Source organism: Stegodyphus dumicola, chromosome 6, assembly GCF_044657685.1.
Source record: "Stegodyphus dumicola isolate Sdum_Otavi_A_Nest chromosome 6, ASM4465768v1".
Classification (NCBI taxonomy): Eukaryota; Metazoa; Arthropoda; class Arachnida; order Araneae; family Eresidae; genus Stegodyphus; species Stegodyphus dumicola.
Genome location: NC_140773.1, coordinates 144,659,952 through 144,672,079, shown reverse-complemented (window position 1 = coordinate 144,672,079; position 12,128 = coordinate 144,659,952). Strand labels below are relative to the sequence as shown.

Sequence of the window (12,128 nt, the reverse complement as noted above, 5' to 3'; positions counted from 1 at the left end):
AGAAATGAACAAAATGCTGGCATTAGATAGAAATAAAACTTCGTTAAAAGTGAAACTAACTAGGTTAGAAAATGTAGTGAAGGAATATGATGATAGTTCGAAAAAGAGTAAAATTCAAGTAAAGTATAGATCGCTACAAAGCATTCAAATGGATATTAGAAATTTGAGGATTAGATATTTCGAAAGCGTCGATGAAAAAGATGTCACTGCCATCGATGAAGAAATCGCCGAAATGGAAGAAAGAACGGAAGTTCTAGAGGTAAGAATTATGGAAATTCTATCATGTATCGCACATTCTGAAAATAAAAATGATTGTAATAAATTTGATTCTAAAGTACGAATATGTTTGCCAGAATTACCAATTCCTAAGTTTTCTGGTAAATATACCGAATGGAATAATTTTAATTTTCAATTCGAAAACATCATAGCGAATAACACTCAACTGACAGAAGTTCAGAAACTCTACTATTTAAAGTCTGCATTAACTGATGAAGCAAAAAAATCTTGAAACTGTTGATGATACTTTTAGTTCTCTATTTAAAGCTCTTCAAGATAGGTATGAAAATAAAAGAATATTAGTTGAGACTCATATAAAGTCAATAATAGATTTACGTACTTTAACATTCGAATCGTCTAAAGGAATAAGATATATAATAGATAATGTTACTAAAAACGTTAGGGCTTTGAATGTTTTAAAATATGAGAAAAATAATTTATCGGATATTCTGTTATTAAATATCGTACTTCAGAAACTACAGTGTCTCAAAAAAGTGATGGGACACTTGTGCTTTACAAAAGGAAACTGCAATAAAATAAATTTAAAAAACATGTAAAATTTTTTGTGGGTGTGTTTCATACTTAAATTTAGTAACAATTATTACATAACATACATTTTCTCAAAATATTAAAATATTAATTTAATAAAAATACAATTGTTTAGAACGGAGCAGAAAATGGCTCACTTAAGTGATGGGACACTTACTTTTCCATCAAATATTTATCCAAAAATTTTACTTTTTAAGAGGTTTTAATATTTTGTTGGATTTCCTTTTACTTTTAAAACATGATTTAATCTTCTTGGGATGGATTCGACTAATTGTTTTGTGATTTCTGGAGTGATTTTACCCCATTCTTCTTGAAGCACCGATTTTAATTGTTGTTTTGAAGAAATGGTGTGTTTGCGAATTCTTGATTCCAATTCTTGCCAAATATTCTCTATGGGATTTAATTGTGGAGATTGTGGGGGTGTTTTTATTATTTCAGGACAGTTATACAGCAGCCAGAGTCTAACGTTCAAAGCACTGTGCTTGGAGTCATTGTCCTGGTAGAATTTAAAATCGTTATGAAGGTTCAATTTTCGTGCTGAAGATTTCAAATTTTGATTTAAAATGTCAATATATAATATAATTGTACTGATCCATTATACTGTCAATAAAAACAAGATTACCAACTCCAGCGGACGACATACACCCCCATACCATAACTCCTCCTCCACCATGTTTTACTGTTGGCACCAAGTTCTGTTTGCGAAATTCTTCCCTGGGTTTTCTCCACACCAAGATGCTACCGTCAGAACCAAATATATTAAATTTACTCTCATCAGCAAATATAACTTCATTCCAGTAATCAGAATTCTTATTTATGTTGGATTTTGCGAAAGCCAGTCTGAGTTTTCTATTCTTTTCACTTACGAAGAATTTTTTCCTGGCTGCTCTACCGTGATATCCAGTAGATCGAATTTCTCTTCTAATAGTTTCAGAATTAACAATTACTCCATATAATGCTTGTAAATCAGCAGCAACTTTAGGAGCACTCATTCTTGGATTCTTTTTAAATATGTCGAAGTACTATTCCATTGGATAGCTTTGATGGTCGGCCAGGTCTTCTTTTATCCTGAATCATATGATTCTTTTTATATCGTTTAATGATATTGAAAACTGTTGAATGACTGAAGTTAACTGTTTCAGTAGTTTCTCTAATAGATTTTCCACGTTCAATATTCAAATTAATAACTAATTTTTGAATTCCAGGGAAAGTTTCTTTTCGTTTAGCATTCATGGCTGCACAGAGCTAAGAAACACAAAAATTCCAAAACAACCTGGAGAGAAATACTGCAGACGATTTTATAAATTATTGGCAATTGCTTTTGAGTAAAAATAAATACCCCAAAAGATATTTTTATTGCTTACTTTAGACGATTTTTGTTGCATAGTACGTAGTGTCCCATCACTTAAGTGAGCCATTTTCTGCTCCGTTCTAAACAATTGTATTTTTATTAAATTAATATTTTAATATTTTGAGAAAATGTATGTTATGCAATAATTGTTACTAAATTTAAGTATGAAACACACCCACAAAAAATTTTACATTTAAATTTATTTTATTGCAGTTTCCTTTTGTAAAGCACAAGTGTCCCATCACTTTTTTGAGACACTGTAGATTTTGAAACGCTCAAACAATTTGAACTCAGCATTAATGCTACGGAAGTTCCTACGTTTGATGAATTAATTTCGTTTTTAGAGAAAAGATGCCAGTTATTGGATAACATTAACCGTAGTACTAATAAAATGAAATATCCGTTAGAAAAAAATTCGAAATCAAAGGCTCTGATGGTTAAAACCGATAGTGTTTCGATTTGTGTTATATGTAAAAATAATAATCATCCACTGCATAAATGTGATTCATTTTTAAAATTAAATCCAAATCAAAGATATGAAATAGTTAAAAAACATAAACTGTGTCTAAACTGTATCAGTAACGAACATTTAATCGCAAAATGCTATTCTAAGTTCAGGTGTTCGGAATGCAATAAAAAACACCATTCATTAATACATCGCCTGCTCAGAAATGGCGCCATCGAACATAAGTTAGACAAAACAAAAACGGAATCACGGAGTGACGAAATTATAAACAAGAACGCAGATGTCTCTAATAAAAATCAATCAAGTTGTCTTTTGACACGCAGAAAAAACGTTTTATTGGCGACTGCAATAATATATATTTGCAATTCCGAAGGAAAAAGAATCCCGGTTCGCGCAATACTTGATAACGGCAGCATGAGTTGTTTCCTGTGTTAAGGAGTTGCTAATTTGTTAAATATAAGCAAAGAAAGATTTTATGCATCTGTATCCAGAATTAATGAGAACGTTATAAATATTAATTATCAACTAGATGTACAGATTTCGAATAAGGATTTAACATATGTAAGATCAGTTAATTGCTTGGTTCCAATGTAACTCCATCAAGGTGTTTAGATGTGCAGTCATTAAATATTCCCATTGATATTGAATTAGCGGATCCGCAATTTGGAACACCTAACAAAATAGATATGCTACTAGGGGCCGAATTGTTCTTTGAGATTTTAAAAGAAGGAAAATTTCAATTAGAAAATCAACCGTTGATATTTCAAGAAACGGTTTTTGGATATATCGCGTCTGGTGCATGCAAGAGTAACTCAGAAGTAAATTATTGTGGTTTAGTTCTAAATAGTGAAGAAAGAGTTGAAGAAATTTTGCAAAGATTTTGGGAAGTTGAATCCATTGAAAATATCGAGGATGCTTTGAGTGAAGAAGAAAAATACTGTGAAGAACATTTCAAGCGTACTCACTATAGACAAAATGATGGAAGATAGGTAGTTCAATTACCCATAAGGGAAGGTGTAGAATTAGGAGAATCGAAAACGCTGGCTGAGAAAAGATTGCATCAAGTGTGGAATCGGCTAGAAAGCGATTCGAAGATGAAAACATTATATAAGAATTTTATTAAAGAATATAAGGATTTAAATCACATGGAAGAAGTTCAAGAAATTGAAACATCAACTTGCAATTATCTTAGTCATCATGGAGTTTATCGGCCAGAGAAAGCCTCTACCAAGCTTCGCGTTGTGTTTAATGCATCCGCGGCTACTACCAATGGAAAGTCACTGAACTCAATATTAATGAAAGGGCGAATACCTCAAGAAGATTTATTTTCTATTATTATTAGATTTCGAAAGTACAACTATGCATTAGGAGCTGATGTTTAGAAGATGTACAGACAAATATTTATTGAACCATCTCAACGAAACCTGCAGTTGATCTTGTAGAAAGAATCAGTTGGTAGTCCTGTGCAGACTTACCGTCTAAGGACTGTAACATACGGAACAGCAAGTGCACCATTCCTTGCAACAAGGGTCCTGAAGCAGTTAGCAATGGATGAAGCAACTGACTTTCCTCATGCCTCAAGAGCCATACTGAAGGACTGTTACGTGGACGACATTATCACTGGAGCTAATACTCTGCAAGAAGCCAAGGAGTTGCAGACACAGTTAACCTGTCTTCTAGAACGTGGTGGAATGCAGTTACACAAATGCAAATAATGCAGAACTATTGAAAAATAAAGAAAGTGCTACTCAGGATTACTCTTTTTAAGTTACGGATAAGCCTCAGATTACAAAGGCCTTAGGAATGTCATGGAATACGTCTACAGACTGTTTTTCTTACGATTTAAAGATACCTGACTTTGAAGAAACAGGCACGAAAAGAGATGTCTTATCAACAATAGGTCATCTCTTTGATCCGTTAGGTTTAATTGGACCTGTTACGACAAAAGCTAAAATATTTCTACAAAATCTTTGGCTTCTAAAATTAAATTGGAATACACCTCTTTCTAAAAATTACTCTGAAGAATGAAAGGCATTTTTTTGCATAGTCTCAAAATAGTCAACGATTATCGCATCCCTAGATTTGTTCTAACCAATGGATTACAGCAAGTAGAAATTATAGGATTCTGTGATGCTAGTCAGAAAGCCTATGGTGCTGCAATTTATGTGAAATGTATGTCATCTTCAAATGAATGTTCATCAAGACTTCTGTGCAGCAAGTCTCGTGTGTCACCTCTGAAGTCAATTACCATTCCTCGTTTGGAACTTTGTGGTGCAGTTCTGTTGGTAAAACTAATGAAAAGAATATTAGAGGCCATTCAGCTACCTATAGTCAAGGTGTATTACTTCACTGATTCGTCAATAGTTATCATGGATTAAAAAGGAACCTTATCAACTAAAAACATTTGTTGCTGATAGAGTATCTGTTATTCGAAGCATGACTGCTGTTCATGAGTGGTACCATGTTAGCACTCACAATAATCCAGCTGATTTGATATCACATGGAGCTGAACCTAAAGATCTTCTTCATAATGATTTATGGTGGTATGGACCAACTTTCTTGACTAAGGAGAGGTTTTTGACTAGTCCTTGTGAATTAATTTCATCTGATATGGATAATGTGGAATACGTCAAAGAACTCAAACTTAAGGATAATGACTTGGTTAATCTAAATGTGAACTCTAATTCCCTTGTTTTAGATCATATTCTTAACATTAGTAATAACTATATTCATATTATTCGTGTATTAAGTTTTGTTTGTAGATTTATAGCCAATTGTAAGGAAAAAAATTTAATAGGTTATCTAACTGTTAAAGAATTGGATGACGCTGAGAAAATCATGATCAGGTATGTACAGTTACAACATTTTAGCAAGAATATTCTATCTTTAAAAAATAAGAATTGTGTTTCTTCCAAAAGTAAGTTAAAATTTTTATTTTAATTTCTAGATAAGATTTTTTTATTTAATTTCTAGATAATGATTCTCTTCTGAGTGTAAGAGGCAGACTTGCCAATAGTAATCTTAATTACAACCAAAAGTTTCCTTATGTAATGCCAAAAGATCATGTATTTACTCGATTAATTTTTAAGTATTATCATGTTAAATATTTACATCTTGGTGCTCAAGTACTATTGCATCAGGTTCGTTGTAAATTTTGGGTTATTAATGGTCGAGATATAGCTCGAAAGGTTGTACATGAATGTGTAACATGTTTTAAGGTTAAACCAATTGTATGTGAACAACTTATGGGAAATTTACCTGGTGAGAGAGTTAACCCAGGATTTGTATTTAATACTTGTGGACTCGATTTTTCTGGTCCATTCCTCATCAAGTATAAAAATCAGAGAAAGGGTAATCATGCAAAAGTGTATGTTGCTATATTCATATGTTTAGCTACTAAAGCAGTACATTTAGAGGTAGTAACTGATTTAACCACAGATTCATTACTTGTTACTATTAAAAGATTTATTGCTAGACGTGGAAAATGTAATACCATAATGTCAGATAACAGTACTAATATGGTTGGTGCAAAATCAGAACTGAAAAAATTGCATAGTTTAGCCCTTAAATCTAATTCTGACATAGTAGATTTCTTAACATCTGAAGGTATAAATTGGAAACTAATTCCACCTAGAGCACCAAATTTCGGTGGTTTATGGGAAGCAGGTATTAAGTCATTTAAATACCATCTTCAACGCACAATCGGCAGTTATAAATTAACTTTAGAGGAATTTTGGACTGTTGTCACACAGATTGAAGGTATTCTCAATTCTCGTCCAATTTCACCTTTATCAACAGATACTAATGACTTTGAAGCCTTAACGCCGGGTCATTTTTTAATTGGACGTTCCATTACTTCATATCCTGAACCAGATTTGTCTCATCTTACAGATAATAGACTGGTTTATTGATAAAGAAAATGTAAAGGCAGGTATGTTAGTTGTGTTAAAGGAAGATAATCTTCCCCCATTTAAATGGTCTTTAGCTAGAATTCTAGAAGATTTACCTGGTAAAGATAATAAGGCCAGAGATGTTAAAGTGAAAACATCAAATGGTGTGTATATTCGATGTATTAGTAAAATTTGTTTATTACCTATCCAGGATAATAATGCTTAGTTTACATTATGTTCTTATTGAAAATTGTGCTTTACATTAAAATGGAACTGTTTAAAGAATAAGTTTGATTGTAGCATAGTGAATATTTATGTTCTTAAAATGTTATATTATTTTATATTATATTCATGATGAAATTATCTATCATCTTTCATATTGTATTGTAGAATTAGTTGTTCTTGATTTGTTAAATTGTATGTTTGTAATTTACATGTTGAAATTTGTAATTTCAACGGGCGGCGGCATGTTAAGTTAGAATACAGCGCCACCTATTGGATAAGGAGAGAAACTCTCACTTGGCCATCTGGATTCGGCTAAGCAACATGCCAGAGCATGTATTAGATCTGAATAGTTAATTACTGTAAATAAATTAGTTAGTTCCTTTGCTATACAGTCCACTCATTAGTTTAGAATCCTAGTACAGTACACAAACACAGATTGACCTAATTCGTATGCAGTACATGGATAAAAAATGTGATTTTTTATCTTTCTATCATCTTTCAAGCAGTGCATGATTATATATAGACCAATAAAAGTATTTTACCTGTATTATATCACAAGGATTAGGCTATGTTATCAGGATTCTCCACTTCATGTTTTCCACTGAGAAAAAGAGATAATGCAGTGTACAGTACATTTTATTGTTGCTTTATTTAAATCTGGCAGTGGCTTATTGTACACATTTTGTCCCTTTATTGTATTTATGTATACTACACGATTATCTTCCTTTATGTGTGTTCGTTATTATCTGACGTGAATCTGGATGTGAACATTTCAGATTTGGTAATTCACCAAATTCAGGTTGGAAATATATGACAAATTCCAGTTTTAGCCATAATGGTTAATTGAGCGTAACACAACATTCAAAGTTGAGAAGCCCTAGAAGAGGGATACCTGTGTGGACAACTTTCTTTGAGAGAATGATTCATAAACAAATTACCTATTAAGAAAATCTTTCATGATTTTCTCAATTTCCCAATTAACATTTGCTAAGATTTAAACCCATATTAAATTACCAGTGTTTAGCAGTTTTATCACTGACTACTGTGGGTGACTGTATACAAAAGACTGGCTCATACTTAACGGTATGTGTGGGGAAAAAATAACCCACAGATAGCTTACACCATCTAAAGAGCTAGCACATTCACACGGATTCAAACTTGTGTGCTCCATAGTTTTATCCACTTGTAAAGATGTCGGCATCCATCTTGGTAATGCTTACCCACATAATGTCCAAACCATGTGGCAAAAATTGAAGGACTCAAAACAGGATTTTATTCTATTCCAGTCTCTGATAATTAATATGAAGATAAGAAATTGTGCTCCACAGAAGATATCAAAAACAAGGTTCGTACGGTCCTTAAGAGTCCTTAAAAGTCCTTAAGTTTTTTGAAATCGATTTTTAGTCCTTAAAAGTCCTTAATTTTGGCCAAAATCGGCAGAAGGTCCTTAATTTTAATCATGTGAAATATCTGTCTGTTTTTACGACTGCCATTTTGAGTGTGAATTAGCAGTTTGGAGGTATATTTTTGACGATTCACTGATAAATATGGTTATTTGAATGGGTTATGATTTGTTCCTATTTCTAATATAAGTGGTGGGATACTCGAGTTTCTGAGCAAGAAGTGAAACAAGTATTTCGAAATTATTTCACTTTTTCTAATGAAGAGCTCTTAAACAATTTTTCGCTTTTGGGAATGTGAATTCCTTTATTGAACGGATCTAAGTTTGGCGATTTTTAAGATCAGTTTCTATAGAAAATTTTAAATTCCAAGAGCTGGGAATTTTTTGATGATTTTTTTTAAACATTCTGACATTGATCAATTTCATTAAAATAATGGTATTATATTGAAATTATATTTAAAAAGTAACATATTAATTAAAAATATCTTTTCAATTTTTTTCATGATAACAGTTTTCTCATGTAATTGTCTCAGAGTATTCCGAATTCTCAGAATATGCATCAGTTTTCTCTATAAAATTAATGAATTAATTTCACACTTTTTTGTCTGATTTTTTTTCAAAATATTTCTGGCTGTTTGCTGTTACAAAACTGGTAGGGGTATTTTTTCTTCAGGACGTTAGACATTGCAACTTGAAAAGTTTAGAAAGATTTGAAGGCAAGATTTATAGACTCACGATTCCATAAGATTTTAGCAAAATGTGACAAAATGAAAAATGTCACTATGGTATTAACACGTAATGGATGTATTTTACAGAACATTTGCAATGAATTTCTTACTTTTTGGATAGCATCTGGAAGAACAACGAAAACATAATACTTGAATGTTTTACTTCTGATAGTAGAATCTTTTTTATAACATTCTTATCTTCTCTTTATTTTCTCTACTTTTCACTAGACACAAGTATGGAAAATATTAAAAATGCTTCTAATCTTATCACATGGACAGGCATTATAGAAAGGAATTTTTTGATTAATAAAGAAATTTAAAACTGGCAATTTAAAAAATTCATCTAATATGTCTTAATGCATCAGACATTAGTCTGACGCTAGGCATTTTCCCACCTAGTGCAATCACGTGGAATATTAAACCTCTCTGTGCAGATCCTAAATTTTGCTGACTAGTGCCTTTCTAAATTCTGCTTCCAGTGCCTGCTCTAAATTCTAAAAGTTTTGCCATTTCTACATTTTTTGCTGGGTGTGTCACTAAATTCTAAAAATTCTGCACACCAGCTCTGTAACAGGCCCTTACCATATATATTTCATATCTCTTGTGAATAACTAACTAAAGTGAATAACTTACTAAAGAAATAAAATTAGCAGCTTTTTCTATACATTTTAAATGTATTCAGTTTTTTTTTTTTTTTAGAATAACAGAAATATTTAATTAAATCCAAAAATTCTAAAATGAAAAGAAAATGTAGACAAAAGAAACTGAATATATAAAATTATTCTTCAAAGATATGTACAGGTATTATTATGTAAATTACCCAGTTGTTTACAATTTCAGCTTTTACTATAATTTCCTTTTTGTATTTTTTCCCCAGAATGGGAATCACCTAGACATTTTTTAAACTGAGGTGTTTGGAGTGTAAGACGAGTGTGTTTCTGACCTCCACTTGCTCCTTGCATTAGTTCCTGCCAGCTCTGATAATTTGTAATTATTCGTCTTTGCATTACTGCTGCCGACATTTGAATTTGTTATGACAGTAGAGTTACTTAGCCAGCTTAAAATTAAATTGTATAGTCTTTGACCACTAGTCCACATTTTTGTTTGAATTTGATTGTTTTTGTTTAATTACATCACCCCAAACTTTAATTGATTTGGTTAGCATAAGAACATACCTTTAAGTTCTTTTTAAATAAGAGGCTTATTTAAACCTTTGTCTGACTTTAAAGTTACTTTGAGAAATAATTTGCTTCATGTCTTTCGGGAGTTTTTGGATTATTTAACTTTTACCAGATCAAGTAAACCCTCATAGGTACATTGTGGAGAGGTTGACAATTTAGGAGATAAAACACACAGAAACTAATGAGAACATTAGTTTGCATATTGAGAGAAATTTCTAATTCTTAGTAAAGATGCTTAAAGAGAAGGAAATTGATATAAATTAGCCAAAATGTCCGGCCAAGCTTCAAATTAAAAAGAAGCATAAGTATTTTGTTGAGTGTTGTTGCTATAAAACATAAATGTTTTGCAGCTTTTAATGTACAATTATCCTAATATCGTTGATGAATCAATGACATAAATTGCATTTATTTTAAAGTGTGAAATTTTATTAGATTGTGATTTTTAATAGGTACTTTTAACAGTATTGTTAAAAAAATAGGTAAAATTTAATAGTGGTCATGTAAATCCATAATGACTAAGGTTATCTAACTATCTAATTTAATTTATAACTAACTGCTTACCCTTAAAAATTATCTGTGCCTATTAAAGTGAGTTATTGCCTTTCATTATTTCTTAGTGTGGTACAAGGTAAAACACAAAAATGTAAAAATTCATGTAAAACTTATTCTTCGTATCTAATGAGACCTAAAATAATACAAAGCAGCTTAGTGTCATCTCTGGTGCTTTAGTGGCTTATTGGAACCTTAAAGTATATTAACTGGATTATATCCCCTGGAACTGTACACGGAGCTACGACACCTTAAAGTATATTAACTGGGTTTTAATTCCTGGAACTTTACACGGAGGTACGACACTAACTCCAACAGACAGAGCCCAACTAACTTTAAAAACTAGCTAACCGTGCCCACATTAGGCCTTTCAGTTTTGTTCTGGTCTGCAGGTCTGTCTTTAGGCAAGGAACAGCAGTGACAACAGCCAGTCTTTTGTTATAAATCATTCTTATTATGATTTTACTTCTCATTTTAACCTATGACGCTTGACATAAAATCTACCTGGATATTCACTAAACCTCTAGATTGAGCAAGTAATGAGACATTAAAAAAAAAAAAAAAAAAATTCAACATGAAACATAGCTAAACATAAATATTAGTAAAACATAAATAAAATATCACTTATCTTCTTTCAAATATGCTGAACTATTATAAGTGTAAAATATTTAATGCTGTTTGATAAATTTCATAAAGTATATTTTATACTCAAACTTACTAATAATTATGTTAATTAAGTTATATTTAATAATAATGCATCCTACGTAGGGATCTATTTTATTTTTTGGATGGTATTATAAAAGTGAAGTTCAGGCATAGATAGTATTTTTAATTGAACTTATTAATTTGCTATTTGCTCATAGGTCCTTAATTTTTTTCATTAATGGTCCTTAAAAGTACTTAATTTCCATGTGCAGAAATGTGTACGAACCCTGAAAAACTGTTTCACAACTATCTTTGCACAAAACCATATTATTTCCATTAAGGAGGAATATGTAAACTTGTTACATACGGTTTCTTGCATGTCTTTCAAGTGATTGTATCAGTAGTGATTTTGTCATTAAACTTATCAGATGGAAAACTAGCAACAGGAGAACAGAGGAAAAGCAGGTTCATAAAAGAAAAGCCATGGGCTGGGAGCTTTCGTTATTTTCTACTTAAATATACATCTGCTTTATATAATTAAGCTTTATAGTTTTGTGTTTTCTCAATTAAAAAATGTAGTAAAAAAAATTACTACACGATTAACTTTTGAATTTTTGTTTTCTTTTTCTAGTGTCGCATGACAATTAGTCAACGATCTTATGAGAGTGAAAACCTTCCTCATAACGTCAGTTCTCAAGACATCATCAGAGCCTCTGATTTTAATTTTTTGATGGTTCTAGGGAAAGGAAGTTTTGGAAAGGTATACATCAAAATACATTATTATTATCATATGTTATTCCAAAGTCAATTTTCTTTTTGAAAAATTAGGCTTTATATTACATATCTATGTGCTTAAGAAAATTATT

General features: G+C 31.4%; 1 protein-coding gene across 3 annotated transcripts in view; it reads left to right on the top strand.

Moving 5' to 3' along the window:
- Positions 1 to 12,128, top strand: part of LOC118201536 (protein kinase C, brain isozyme-like) — a 435,934-nt gene that overhangs the window by 324,001 nt on the left and 99,805 nt on the right. For all 3 annotated transcript variants that reach the window (XM_085818956.1, XM_085818955.1, XM_085818957.1), the window contains exon 8: positions 11,894 to 12,022. In XM_085818956.1, coding sequence (XP_085675082.1) covers positions 11,894 to 12,022 — 129 coding nt within the window. The remainder of the gene's footprint in view (positions 1 to 11,893; positions 12,023 to 12,128) is intronic.